The sequence below is a fragment of the Solenopsis invicta genome, chromosome 3 (assembly GCF_016802725.1).
Source record: "Solenopsis invicta isolate M01_SB chromosome 3, UNIL_Sinv_3.0, whole genome shotgun sequence".
NCBI lineage: Eukaryota > Metazoa > Arthropoda > Insecta > Hymenoptera > Formicidae > Solenopsis > Solenopsis invicta.
Genome location: NC_052666.1, coordinates 23,000,469 through 23,016,408, shown reverse-complemented (window position 1 = coordinate 23,016,408; position 15,940 = coordinate 23,000,469). Strand labels below are relative to the sequence as shown.

Genomic DNA, 15,940 nt, shown 5'->3' with positions numbered 1-15,940 from the left:
ATCATAGTTTATAGGTCATTCATTACAAATATCAAAAGCTTATCTTCAAATTAATTTAAGATCGTATCTTATGCGATTAATAGGGAGATATTAAAAATGTTTTATTTAAAAAAGTTTCATCTAAATAAATCGATCCAAAGATATCTTTCTTGTCCATCTTTTAAAATTAAACATTTAAGAGCTTACTGCAATAATTACCAATTCTCTCTCTCCATTCTATTCTTAAAAATATAAATACCTCATTATTCTATTTATAACAAAAGATTTGGTCTTAAAAGTTTTAATTTAAACTGATAGGCTATTAAAATCTAAACAAATAACATGATTTATGATATTTTCTTACTTTCTCGAAGGCAGATTTAAGAAAAAAGAAGTTTAACAAGTTGTTTTTAAAAGATTTATTCAATGATACTTATCTCACTCAATCTATGTCTATGCTCTTATTTAAAACTTTAGGCTTGACCTAGGTTTGACCTACTTTCAATAGTTTTTACGGCAAATCGAAATATCGTCAGATAGTTCAAATAGGCTTTGGTAATGATAATTCTTTTTCTACCTTTAACCACTATTTCTGACAAAAAGAATGGTAAGTATGATATATAAAAACACTCTCTCTGTATAATATTTTAAATTATATAATTATGTGTATGGTATCTACAATTAATATATTTACTTAAAATATTTGGTTCAATATTAGGCACAATTTAGATTTATAGAAATATACTTTATCTTAAAATTATAGTTAAAGATATTTTTATTTATCTTTATAATTGCAAGAAATTTACAATGGCTCGACAAAAGAATAAAAATATAGACATACAAAATATAGGCAACAAAATAGCAAACTCAAAATTTCATTTTAATTTGTAAAATTTGTTTTATAAATTGCTCATTAACTTTGAAAATAAATGTTATAGGCAAAATTAATTTTGGCAAAAATGTGTCTAAAAAAATATCAAATAAATATTTTAATGGTTATATGTATTTCTCTATAAACACATATTAATTTAATAAGGAATAAATTATTTCCGATTTATTTATGCGTACATATAATTATTTTTTTAAATCAATTCTAGAAAAGGTTCAAAAATATGTTATATATAATTTAAAATATAACGTAACGATTTCTGTAAATAAAATATAATGGTAAAAATAATAATAACAAAATATAACTACAGATAACTATTGAGAGCGAAAAAGTTTCTTTGCATACAGTGAATCATTATTTTTATTCCTGTTTTTTTCCGAAGACTATTGTTTTCTAATGCAAAGGAACTTTTTCGTCCTGAATAGTATACCTAATTGTATAATCTTTATCAGAAATAGATTCTTGGCATTGAAAAATTAATATTTTTTTAAATCTTCTTTGCTATATTTTACATGCGTTGTATTATTTACAATAAATATATCATAAGTTCGTAATAGGTAACATTTTAATTATGAAATAGCTCTTTTTATATCTACACATTTAACTGTTTCTCCTTATTTCCAATTTTTAATATTTTTAAAAATTCTGTCGAATAAATTTTTTTTTAAATTCTTAGATTCTCTGTTTTTAAAAACTATTAAATAGAATAAAAAGCATTTTTTTTAAAATAAACTTTCCAAAATTTTTTCTAACTGAGTTTTTAACAAATAAAATAAGTGGATCTTATTTAGACCAGATACTTATAGACTTTAACACTATTTCTTACAACAAAATTTCAGTATATTGCAAGCATAGAAGGAAGATGGAAGTTAAAAAGCATGGGAGCTGACAAATCTCCTTACCATGAAAGGATTAACTTAAAGCGCTTATAATTTCAATAGAATACTTAACAGGTAAAATTTTTTGTCTAATATAGGTTTTGCTTTCAAAGCGATTATTCTTTTATTTCAAAAGAGGTCAAAATGTATTACTAATATACATATATCGCGATGGCGCCAGTGCGTGTCCATTGCAAGCACGTGGAAGTTACAGAGGTCGCCCTGAGAATCGTGAGCTTTCAAACTCCGCAGCAGTCAGTCGCCAGCCGCCCGTGCTGTACCAACCGGGAGTGGTATACTCTTTACGTCGCAAAATTTGTTTTCCTCATCAATTATACGAAGTTCACATAAGAATAGAACCATCGGGTTTCCACTGGGGTGAGTGACAAAAATAAATCAATTTAGTATGCAAATTTCTGTGAAAATTTTTAACTGATAATAACTCAGCAAGAAGACGCATAGATTTTTATGCAAAGAGATAACAATCATTGATATTTTATCTTTCGTAAACAAATCTTGTAAATTTTGATAATTTAAAAAAAAATAGATACACATACACAAAAAGAAGAACAATTTAGAATGTCAGCAATTCTATAGTAATCAACAATGACAACATACACAAACACACATATATACTTATTTTGGAATCAATAAAAACTTTAACCATATGCTCCGCTTAATTGCAGTTTCTCCTTTTGTGCAAACATTGCTTGTTATAAGCTAGTTAATTAGTTTGCTGAATACCAACAAAAAAAAAAATGACAATTTAAGTTGTAGCAACTGCAATTTGTCAGTTTTTTTAAATAAAATAAACAATAATATTAATTATTTATATTTTTATTATGTGTTACATATAATTAATATAATTTAAAAGCAGGACAAAACCTTTTTTAATTCGTAGTTGAAATAAGACAATATTTTTTTATCATTGAAAATAATATTCTTTAAATTCTTTATCTTGTAAAATCATATTTCTTTAGATTTGTTTCTGATATCTAAAATTATAATTGTTTTTTTTAATTATACATGATTGATTATGTTTGTTCGGTACTTTAAAGACTTAATTTTTTACTTTTTTATTTTGTTCGACCAGTTTCAAATACTTTTTGAGCCTTCCATAAAACTTTGATACAGTTATTTAAAAATGTGAAATGTGTATAACATTTAAGTAACTTTGAAATATAGAATGTTTGTTAGATACTTATCATACATAATGTGACAGTGCAGCGTTCTTAAAAAAATTACGAGATGCATTTATACAAGATTTAAATGTTTGAAAAAAATATTTAAATAACATAGGTAGTCTGCTTACAAAGTGCGTCAGATATCTGACGCAAAATAACACGCTTTCAAAAATTTATTCAGTTCCAGAGACTACTAGGTTAAACGATCGAAAAACACCCGAGTCCGCATAATAATATTTTGATGTTAAAATGCATTTATTCGAGACACACAGCAAAGCTCCAACCAGTCTGCATTTTCTGAAAATTTTATCCTCGTGAATGATGCATATCTGCCGATAACGAACATTGCAGCTTCCTATAATCGATTTCACGTGCTTCGACGAATAATGGTTGACACGATCAGCGATCCCTCCTATCCGTCTTCCTATGTAAATGATTCGGTACAAGGGACGGAGATCGTAAGCCAAGCCGTTCAATTTCCATCGTAGGTGTGCACGACTACGAACCTGCCACGTTAATAAATGACAGCGTTAAAAACAACAACGCGTTATAATTAAAATTCATTGACTTATAAACCGTTCGATTAGCGCCCATAAATTGGTCGCTGTCAAAGTAGCTCGAACAATTACGATAACTGAAATATAATAATGTTGTGACAAAATTTTCCGTCATTTTCGTTGATACTGCGGTTAATGCATTAAATTAGATTACTATACATTACGATACAAAAGACCTCTGTTAGCTTGCGAATGCATTATTTCCGGGTATCTATCTTTCGCGTCTCTGTCGGATTATCTAAATATAGACTTTCAATCCTAGCTGCGCAAGGATACGACATCTTCCAACTAATCTACATTAATGCGCTTAGCAAGGGGACGTTCTTGGAGTCAGGTTGACTCCACTCATCGACAAAGTTGCTGTGTTGCTCATTCGGTTGTGAAATTTACGTCCTAATTTCAAGAATACGAAATATGCAGATGTATCGCGCATACGCATCGTAATAATTTATATTTAATAAAAGTTCTCGTAAACTTTTTTAAGTAACCCCCTATCTTTTTGAAAATGCGCATGAAATTGATAATAAATGTTCTCCTGAATTGAGATAATACTTAGCATTTTTCCTCTTTGGACCCTCCAAAAAATGGCTTATGCGCCATGGGAGGTCTCGTGTATCCGATAATCTCGACGATAAATTCGATGTGCTACCAAGGAGAGACGTGCCAGCCTTGCTAAATGTCGGATATATACGGACGAATGGGGGCGCTTTCTGGCTACAGAGCCGATTTTGCTCTGTCTTGCTTTAAATGGCAAAGGATTGACCCGAGTCGACCTTTTAAAGTATTCCCTGAAACCACGGCTCGAACAAAAGACTGGCCGAGAGAACCCGTTCCGGCGATTCGATTGCACGCGCGAACGAGAGGTGTCCGCAAGATTTCTTACTCTCTACTCGCTTTCCCTACTTTCTTTCTTTCAGCTCCCACTGCATACGTCTCTATCGCACTGCCCATTGTTCTTCCGCTTGCTCACTAGATTTTCATGCCTGATCAACATGTAGCTCGCTCGTAAATGTGCTCCGCGTGGAACACATCGATCAGGCAATTCAGTTCGCATGCGAATAGTATTGAAAGATTACGTCGACACATATTTTCTTTAAATATACATCAAGAGAATCGTTAATTCTGTATAAATTCCGTAAACGTCGTAATAGTTCTGTATATAAATACCGTTTATTTATATATATATATATATATATTCTAATAAAAACGATAAATACATAAAACGAGTAAATATCAAGTATTTTTGCAAATGTTTCTATTTGTTATTTCTTCCTATTCCTATCTCAACTTTTACGATTTTAATACTATTTTTCTTTCCACTTCCGTTTTACTTCCTTTCTACTTTTTCATATATTTTTATTACAAAAAATTGTAGAATAAGTGTATATAATATAAAAGAACGCGAGGGTATAATATAAAATAATGCGAGTCTCAATGAATGCAAATGCAGCGAGAATAAAAGGTATTTGTACGCGGAATATTAAAAAAAAAACCTTACATTTAGAAAGTAAACAACTTATAGCCTTTACAAATAATAAAAAAACAATAGATTGTATATACATGTATACGTACTCGTTGTTGATAAACCGTTAATTAATACTTATTTTCTAAAAATATGGTTTAGTAAAAAATATCCTTTTCTACGAATTTCTTTCCACACTCATTGCAAAAACATTTAAATTAATACTTAAATGAAAATAACATCTTTCCCGTTTGCGACGCTTACAATGTTAACTTCGATCATTATAGGAAACTATACCTGCAAACTAGGAATCGTTAATACCCGGGATCATGTCTTTAGCGTAGCGACTTACGACTCTCTAGTGGATTACCTATAATATGATTCGCCGATAAGTTCATTAATCCAACTAGCTCGTGCCTGGAAAGAACATGGTTTTAATTAAAAACTCAATTCCGCGACATTTTCCTGAGGGGTGCTCACACCGATACGCACGAATACTGTGCATTTGAGTCGTGTCGATAGCCAAATAACGTTATTATTATTATACCGTAATTTTCTTACAATTACGCACATCGTGAAACAAACACGAGTCACCAGCCTCGTTCCAATCAACCCGTGATTGATGGCGATCTCGATTGATTCGCGGAGGGTATAGTCCGGCATGCTAGCTACTCTAATAAATTGCGCGTAATCAAATAATTTTCAACAATACGGACGGACGGGACAATATCAAATTTGACGATAATTTCGGCGGATTATTATCACCGCGTTAACTCTGTGAAGAATATCTCAACATTTTCAGCGACTCCGTAAATCGATTGCTCTCTCTCTCTCTCTCTCTCTTTCTCTGTAGCGAGGTACTACACTATTCTGGCACTGAAATCTCTATAGCTTTCATAAGGCGGAAGTTACTCTTTTCACGCTACACAGGGAGCGGAGATTGAATTATTTTTCTTTTCCTGCGTTATACGAAAGGAGAGGTCGCGCTCTTTCTCTCAGAAAGTAAACAATTACGTGAGAAAGTAACCGATTACGACAATTGCACCAGGCTTTCCTGAAGATATTTTGAAACCATTATCATCGCGTTAACGCTATCAATTCAAGATAGTCGAATTGTTCGTGCAGTAGTTCAGCAATAAGCCGTTTAGCTGAGCGACTTATGCTCCGTTAACGATACAGCCGCAAGAAATCGCGTTAAAGAGTTAAAGTTATATCTCGTTTGGACCTGGGGGAGAAACTCGTTTTTTTTTTTTCGTTAATACGCCGCTTCTGCTCTGATGTAAAACGCGCGTAAAAGTCGTGTGATAAAATGTGTAAAAGACATGTAATAAGCTGCGCTAGCATTACAAGGGAATTCTTTTGTACTTGCACCAGTGCACATAGAGCGTCCCGGAATCTCCGTGCCGAATTTTAAAAATTGTTCTTTTTGAAAAAGTTTTACGATAAAACGAATGAATGATAAATGGCTCTTCCGGACAGGTTATATGCGCAAAATACTCGAATTTATGCGTCCTACCATTATAGATATATGGCAATTAGTTGTCATTTTCGAATAACATACGATCCAACCGTAACGCATACTCTTTTGTTTCCTGGCTTCTCGTGCCATTTCGCTCTTCATTAACCCTTACCTCCGTGTTTCGTGTATTACCATCGATCGGAGCGTTTGAGCTATTTAGCGCGCCAAATTGTTTTCTTTCCTTTACTTTCTCTCACTTTTACTTTTTCCCTTCCATTTTTCTTTTACAAAGTTAAGCGGCGCGCGTCGTTCACAATGATTTATCGAGAATGTTTATAACTATCTCATTAACGTAACTCAGAATTCAAACAATCGTGACTGTTTTCGTCGAACGTAAGCGAACGCCATCATTCGTGCAGCCGCAAACACCACAGAACTGCACATGTGTTTTTAGAGCTTTAAAATTGTACAACTCCCAATCGCACGTGTCTCCGTGAGTCTCTCGCGTGGTCTCCCAACCGCGTTTCTTTTCTGGTATCGATAACCCGACGCTTGCAACGTGACATCACGAGCGGCGAAGCAAGATCGATCGATCCGGAAACGTGCCGCGCGAGTTGAACTCCCGCGGGTCCTCCGTGTAGATCCTTTGCTACGCGGAAGGCCCTTCGAGAAATTCGAATCCCTCGAAGCGAGTCTCGAGAAAGGCGGATATAAAATGAGGAGACGAAAAGAAGAACAATCGTTCTTTTACGTATCAAATTCGCACGATGTTTTCCACTTGACACATCGTCAGAGCGTAAGAGATTATTGTTACGAAGAAAGACCAACTTGCAGGGAACAATATTTTTGTATTCTTTTATTCATTTATTTTTCTAACTAAAGCGAAGCTAACGAAGAATATAATCTGCATTGTACGCACAGAAACGCAGAAATGGAAAATTTTTGCTCATAATCTTCCTTTATACTTTCGCGTTGAGAAGGATTTGGTATTACATATTTCAACAATCGCTGCGACTTATTAATGATTTCATATCTTAATAACGCTTTTGTGTTCATCTCATTGTTAAGAGTAGCGACAACACGACGCGTTGTACACGATGTTAAACAGTCCAAGTATGTTAAACAGTTTATATAGAAATATCACGATAATTTCACGGAAAGAATAGTTTTGCTGAATATCTAAAAATTAAGCAAAATATAGATCTGAAAATAATTTTTTGTTGAACCAACAGAATAATATAGGACGCTCAAGTATAATGAGAACAAAAAGTTTTCTGGAGCAATTAGCTTGAGCGTCCTACATATTTTGATGATCAAACAATTTTCTGATTTGTATCCAAATAAATTTTTTAACACTTTAGCAAAACTGTTTTTTTTCGCGCATAAATAACATTTTAGCTTTTTATGTTATTTATTCACTGCGCAATTGAGAAATATCAGAAAAGATATCAGGATGTCAGTGGAAAAGTGCAATCAGTGCAAAATATAAAAAAAATATTGAAGAAAATAAAAGATAAAAGAATGATCGTGTACATGGAAAGAACAATTTTACTGAAATACAGATCTAAAAATAATTATGTTGAACCATTAAAAAAATTGTATCGGATATTTAAGTTGGCTGCTAGAATGTCAAAATCGTTTGCAGCAGCATTATACTTGGTCGTCCTACATAATTATTTTGATGGCTCAACACAAAATTATTTTCTGATCTGTATCTAGCTGACTGTTTAGATGCTGCAATAAAATTGTTGTTTCCGTGTAAACAATAAAAATCTAAAAATTTTATTTTTATTTTTTCTACTGATCCTAATCGCAAACAGGATGTTTCCAAGAATAATATAACTCAAAACAGGGGTGTGATTTATTAGAAATACATATTTATATTGTGTGCAAATAATGGAGAAAACGCGCAGGAAGCCACTTCGTTCATCAACTGCGGTTTCAACAGTAAGTTACGCGATTCGTCGCGTCATAAATATCAGTGGGAAACGACTTCCTGGAACGTTATAACGGATTCCGCACTACTTCCAAAGCCGAAAAGCAGTATCGTTATTCCGGTGGAAATCTTTGGAAGTCGCACATGCTGCGACGCTACAGCCATCGGCAATATTTCGCTGTTGTGCACACGTGAATTATTTCACTGAACTTGTAAATATTTCACCTGCCATTTTAGAACCGAACTTCATTCTACAGCGTTTTAAAAATACGTAAGAAAGATAGAATAATAATTGTGTCGTGTACCTTAATTTTTATGTAAAAACTTTAACGCATGCTATAAAACGTTGTAAAATAATTAAAAGTAAATTTTATCTGCGAATGGCGTATGACAAGTTACTGCTCTTTTAAGTCTTGCTTTGGAAAATTTAGCTATACGTTCAAAATCATCGCGAAATAGTCCAGCAGTTTTGAAACAATTGTTGTTAAATGAACAGCAATTAAAAGATCGTCGCCTTTGACCGTGACGGAGGGTAAAAGCGCGGCGCGGAGAGATTTTAGCGCGCGCAGAAGAGCACGCCGGATATCATTCGCACAATAATGGCGAGATCTGCATTGCAAATCCTCTCTCTTGTTATTCGGACACAATAATCCAGCCGCTACCGGCCGAATTGGTTGCGCATATCTCAAGATGAAAATCCCGAAGGCGCCCGATCGCCTATATCTTCTTTCCCGGGATAGAGAGATAGCAGTTTCTGTTTTACGACCGCAAACTGGCTGCAGGTGAATCCCCGAGAAACTGCAAAAGTTCGGCTGTCTAGTTCACCGTGTTACCACACTTTCTTCCCTTCTAACTATCCAATGTATTACCTGACTTCTCTTCCCAGCTCCGTGTCTTCTCCTTTCCCTTCACTCGTTTTTTTCTACACGTCTGTCTCGTTCTTGACAATCGTCGTACATCTCTCTGCGGTGGGAATGTGTCAATACTCCGCGTTCGAAGAAATCTAACGAGCTAAACTTCATAACATCAATTCCATTAGACGCGCGAACGCCTTCGAAAACAATATATCCAAAGTTTGTGGGGAGTTGGTTGTTCTGTACTCAGGTTCGAGAACTTACGCGAACATTACGCCGCGGGGCTTGAAGCTAAAATTGTTGCGACGTCAATGGCGACGGTCATGCTTAAATACTTTTTTTGCATCATTTCACCGATTACAATTAAATTTACAGATGCTAGTATATGTAATTAATTTTCGCAAGAAACAAATCAGGTTATTTCCACGTCGTGAGCCGTTTAAATTGATTCCAGCAATATGCTAAATCATGATGAAAGGTGACACTTAATTTCGTACAATGGAAAGCTTAGTTTTCTGGATACATCTAACGTGATTTTACTAATGAATGCGGAATTACAGAATATTGCGAGCTCACATTACGTTTATATTAAACTATGCTTATTACACGTGGAAGATTATGAGCAGGCAGTGCGAAATTCGATGACCGAAATCGACCGGTTGAAAATTGTATTACAGCGATATCAAATGCGGCGTGCAGGTTCTAAAAATAATTGCGTAATTATTTTGTAACAGGAATGTCCCTTCCTTCCCGTTTAATATAAATATGCATCAACATTGATTTCTAACGATATTCAATTTTTGCGACACACATTTCAAATTAAATGCCATAATAAATTAATAGTGGATTAATATTATACTGTTTTGTTTAACGTATTTGTTATCCACTTAATGTAATAACGTAATCAATATTGCGCCTCAACGACAAGATAAAGTGAATCTACGATCCTGACGATCTATCTCTCGATGACACCGTACGCAAATGTTATGCTGAAATAAAATTCTCTCCCATCCATTCTATTATCCTATCCATCGTGTATCGAGATAAAAAGCACGTGATACTTATGGGCGATATTGTATAGCTGAAAGTTGAGCAAGGAAAGTTACACGCTTTTCCTTTTTTAGTAAATTTTCCGTGAAAGATGAATGAATTTCTTTTTCGGAAGACAAAATAGTGTCCCCTTTGCGCGTTTTCCTTTTCGTTCGCTGTACGTATCTACTTCCTTTGAATATGGATTTAGGAAAAGGAAGATGCATCGCGGAATAATAAAATAATATATTTCTAGGACGCATCTAAATTCTCACTTGTTTCGGATGTCATCATCGCATTTTTCTTACGCGTTGTCCACAGTAACTTCCATTTTCGTTTATTTCCGCGCGCCACTCGACGAAATGCACATATACGAACGAAAGCAATATAGAACAATGTACGCACTGCGGCAGCAACTGCGAGAAACAACACAATCGACCCGAGTTCTGGTAATCTTTGCTAAATTTAATAAGAAAGGAACGGAAGTAAACGGAAGTAATATATCCAATTAGTTAATTCTTGTTCTTTTATATTACTCGAAAAGCCAGTTTATTTGTTATAATGACGACAATAGCATTGTCGTCATTAATTTCGCTAAATATATTGTATATACAATCACAGAATTGTGAAAAATGGAAAACCCTTACATAAAAAAATAGTTTTGCATCATGTAAACGTTTAAGGTGTAAAGGTTTAAAAAGCGATGCGTTTTTTTTTCATAGAAAAGTATTGCAACTAAGATTTAATTTTTGTAGAAATATTTATTGACTTTTGTAAATTATAATGGTATTTTTTATCATTGAAAATTGTGCAGTGAATAATGATGTTAAAGGATATTAAGGACTGTAGATTCTTTCTGAAAATGATTGAGAACTATTGATTGTTCTAAATCAGAAAAATAATTTTTTTAATTTATATAAATTCAAACACAGATTAAATTGCAATCAATATAAAAAACTAAAAATTAACAAAAAAACAGCCTTTCAAACATTAATTTAATTTTAATTTAATTTAATTTTAATTTAATTTTAATTTAATTTTTATTTTATTTTAATCTTTATCGACAGCTATTGCAATGGATTCTGGTATAATAAAAAGTATCGTTATAGTCTAAAAAAAATTAATAAATATTTTTAAAAGGTTGTATTTTAATTGCTCCAATACTTTTTTTATAAAAAAGTTAATTACAGTAAACATTTTTCGAATTCAACAAAAATAGAATATCCTTTAAAAGAAATTTTTTCTAATAATTGAGACAAGATTGTAATATGTAATACTTATAATATAACATAATCATAATTAAAATCTAGAAAAAGATAACAAATGATCAAAGCAGAATTTTCATACTCAATAATAATTCTTGCGTGACTTTATATATTATATTTTTTAATTCTTCGAACTGCGCGCTATTACTTTCGATTGTGAAACGTAGGTCTTAAATAGAATCAGAGAATAATAATATTACAATATTAAATCGATAATCAATTTTAATAATGCTGATTCTAACAAGCATCTATTATGGCAGTAATGCTTATAAAATCCCTTTACCTTTCCATTCGAAATACTGAATTTGTTACAAAAATATATAAATCAGATAAGAAATATTATTTAGCTCTTACTAAGATCCTACTTTAACAGTCCGTTAGCTTTCTCTGGATTTTAAGAAGCTTCTTGATTAAGTCTCGAATAAGTCTATTTTTAATACAATCGTTCTTTGACTTATCTATTATCCATTTATTTGTCTATTAATTTAATAAACATTGTTGAATAATTTTTATCTTTATTTATCAATAATTTAATTGTGACTCACGGCACATTCAAATCGTACGTGTACGTATCTTTTCAGCGATGTTTGAATTTCAGAACAAAGAGGAAGAGAAAGATCGGATACATCGTGCGAATACATCATACAGCCTTTCCAACAATCCCAACTGCATTTCAAAAACCACGGGGGATGCGAGATCCAACGAGCAATGACAGGACCAGCGTGGGGGTCGAGGTTCTGCCTCGTATTGGCGGCAATCACGATCGTTATCGCCAATTATCCACGGCACCGCGACAGACACCTGCGCGAGCAGCTCGTTAACAGCCACAAAGTCACCAGGAATATCACTCAACTGCAAGGTGCGTTACACAGCGATGCGATACACAGTTTGCTCCCAATACGAATGCCGCAATTATTTTTTCACACGTGCCGAACGAAGTAGAGCGTCACCGAAACAAAAACATCGCCGATAAATTGCTTTATTTTTTTTTCCTGTTTTCTTTCGCGTGTACCGCGAATGTAATTCTTGCGTTTTCATCTGCGAATTTGATTCTGATAAGAGGAGGCAGAAAAGCATTAAACTTGATTTGCCATGTAAATGCGTAGAGAATTGATGCGCGTAAATGGCTCGAGCATATTGGCCCACGCGAATGTGTACCCAGATTATCGCGCCGAATAATCTCCAGCACCGTTGCAACATAATAAACGTCGCGCAGAAATTTGGAATCAAAGAGCAGGGCTGAACTTCGGGTTTAATTACCTACTCTAAAGTTGAACACTACGAGTCTAAGCCGAGAAACTGAGCCGTAAGTGTGATTCGTTTGGTGCTAAAGTTAATCGGACTTTCGTGCACCTCGCCTGCGCCGAACTTGCGAGGGTGGGAAAGCTTTGATAATATGTAATGCGATTTGGATGATAATTACAATTTTTTTTACGTAAAATATCTTTGAAAGCGTATGTCGAACTGATTTGTCCGGAAACAAAAAAAAGTCGATTGACGATGAACTGCAAAAAAAAAAAATGAGAAGAGAGAATCATCGAAACTGCTATTTCAGATCTTTTTGTTCGCGAACGAGCGTCGGAATTATTCTCCGTTATTTGCTGCGATTGGTAAATTACACGTTGAATGGCTACGTTGTCGATTTCCGATGAACTACAATCTCGTATCTGTATTAGCTTGACCGTTCGGATATTTACTTTCTGTGGACGCTTGCGCCGGCTTTCCGCCGAGAGCCAGTAAGAAGATGTACACCCCGTCCTACATAGCTTCATAGTAGGACCCGGATTTCAATGCTGAACCGATTAGACTTTAAAGAGTCGCTCGCATGCAGTCGACCGTTTCAGAGCGCTCATGCAAGTACAATTTCAGGCTTTCATAGTAGTATGTGAAAAAAATTGTGCACGCTCGAGGGACGAGGGCATCATTTAAGTTTCTTGTTCATTGGTGTTTATTGGAACGTAAAAAAATGTCATAGAATGCTTGCAGCAAAGTTTATAAAAGTACATAATTAACACTGTAATTACAATTTCCTTTCAATTTAACTTGCCGATTAAGAAAATTATATCTCATATTAAATAGAGAACGTCGATCGATTTTTGTGAAAACACAACGTAAATAATCGAAATGTCTATCAAGCAATTATAGCTACATCTTAATGCTAATATTTAGGGGGAAAGGAGTTTTCACTTAGATGCTGGTTAGCATCATTTATTATTAAATTGACTTTCAATTTAATCCTTTCGCCTGGTAGCACATACAGGTGCCAAACATTAAAAAAATCATATCTTCCACAAAAATGACGATAACAGCTTCTTTCTGTATTCATTTTAAAGACAAAGAATAAGACTTTTCACAAAAAATTAATACCCTTAGAAAATTTCCCCCTTGATCTGCATACTACATAAAACATTTCAAAAATTTGTAAAAGTAAAAACTGCATATATCTTTCACAAAAAATAGATTATATTGAAAGTTATATCTATTTTCTAAAGAGTGAATTCTGTTTTATAATAATTCGCACTACATTAACAACAAATCGTTTAGAGTGATACATACAGTTGCGCATTTTTCTCAGATCCTCATGAAAGTTTAACCTTGTCGCCGTTGCGACCATTTTTCTAAAGCCGCACTTAAAGTAATGCGGCGCAATCTTATCAAGCGCTTTGAAAGAATCATCACCATCGTCGCTGTATTAATGTAGCTTCATAAAAGTGCGAAAAAAATTTCTGGTGTCTCAGTTTTTAAAGTAAAAACTTTTCTTTCTTTGTACAACTTCCACTGTTCCCTGTAAAATTTTACACATTTATTTTTCAATATATATTTATATATTGCTCGTGTGTGATACTGATGCTCCTGTCGAGACGAGAAAGTCACGTTGGTTATAAGCTCGGAGTTCGCCCGATGAAATATTCAATTCAAAACTCGTTTGGCGACTTGTCATTCGACTGTACTAGTACACGATTTTGCACGCGTGAATGTTGGCTGTACGTACACGTACACAGACTATCTCGTACTATTTACAAAGTTTGTCGTTGCCAATCCGCGCTATACATTTTATGACTTCGACGTAACATCGTACTGAGAATCGGAAATGAAATCTTCCCATTCTTCGGTGAAACCTCCTTATATCTACAGACCGGAAAATGACTTCTTTTTCAAGATTACGGTCGCGAAAAATTACAATCTTTCAAAAAACAGATCTATTCCCTAAATTTTGCACAGACTTAATAATTCAACTAGATATAATATACACTTAACGGAATATTCTACTTTATTCGGTACAAAAAAATATTTTCAAGAAATTTTTTAAATAAGTATTAAAGCAATTAAAATACAAATTTCATAAAAGTATTTATTAATTTTTGTTGTTTAATTTTTATTAGATTATAATAATATTTTTTATTATTATATACACATACTGTCCAGTGGATGATGTAGATAACGTTAAATTGGGGACTTTGGATTTCTTCTGCAAACGTAATTGAAAACTATTGAATGAGCTGAAACGTAAAAAGAAACAATTTTCTTAATTTATATCATGTCGTGCATCGACTGAAATACAATGGTTATGTTCAGTAGAAAAAACAGCTTTGCAACTGTTATAAGATTCTTTAATACGAATGGTTTTTGTCCATAATTCCTGTTGAATCTGAATTCATAAACCAATCACATCAAAGAGTTTTATAACAGTTGCAAAGCTTTTTTACCGAATCCAACTAATCAATATGAAAAATCAAAAATTGATAAAACGGCGGTCTTTCAAAAATTAAAATATTTAAAATAATCTTTGAAAATCTGCCATGTCGTCCATTAATGTTCAATATTTTAATATTAATTCTAGTTCAGTCGTGCACAAATCAATATAAATTTAAAATATTTTTTGTTTTTATGTTATAGCTCTCAATATTATTTCCGCAAAAAGAATTTAATATTATTTATATATTATTCATTGTACAACCTGCGATAATAAAAAAATACCATCGTAATGTACAAAAATTAATAAATATTTCTACAAAAATTGCACCTTAATTGCTTCAATAATTTTCCCTAAAAATTTTTTTAAAATAGATATATTTTAGAATCGAACAAAGTAGAATACTCTCTTAATCATTTATTTCACTGGAGTACACTAATGATAAAAATAAATAGAAAATTCTACCTAAAATAAAAGATCGATAGATTCCTAACCGCTTTGAAATAGTAATTGGCTTGCAGCGACGAAAATTCCTTTGTATCATTTGATATGTCAAAGGAGACATACGGCACAGACAACGAGACGCAGACCACCAGATACAAACGGTTATATTGTGTGCCGAACTTCTGGTTCGTAATGAAGCGTGCAGATACGGGACACGTGGATGCGTACCAGGAAGCGAATTTGACCATATACGTTTGACCTGTTTGTCATGCTGCAAAATTACAGATCTCTCATAGTCCCATTATGCATG

The 15,940-nt window shown here is 33.4% G+C and overlaps 1 protein-coding gene across 2 annotated transcripts in view; it reads left to right on the top strand.

Annotated features, from left to right (window-relative positions):
* The first annotated feature begins 2,011 nt into the window (after positions 1-2,011).
* LOC105194271 (zwei Ig domain protein zig-8) overlaps positions 2,012-15,940 on the top strand; it is a 31,067-nt gene continuing 17,138 nt past the window's right edge. The window contains exons 1-2 of one of the 2 annotated variants that reach the window (XM_011159119.3): positions 2,012-2,124; positions 12,091-12,351. In XM_011159119.3, the coding sequence (XP_011157421.1) occupies positions 12,201-12,351 (151 nt within the window). In that variant the 5' untranslated portion in view covers positions 2,012-2,124; positions 12,091-12,200. Of the gene's footprint in view, positions 2,125-12,073; positions 12,352-15,940 lie in introns of both variants that reach the window. The other variant, XM_026137256.2, reaches the window with a different exon arrangement.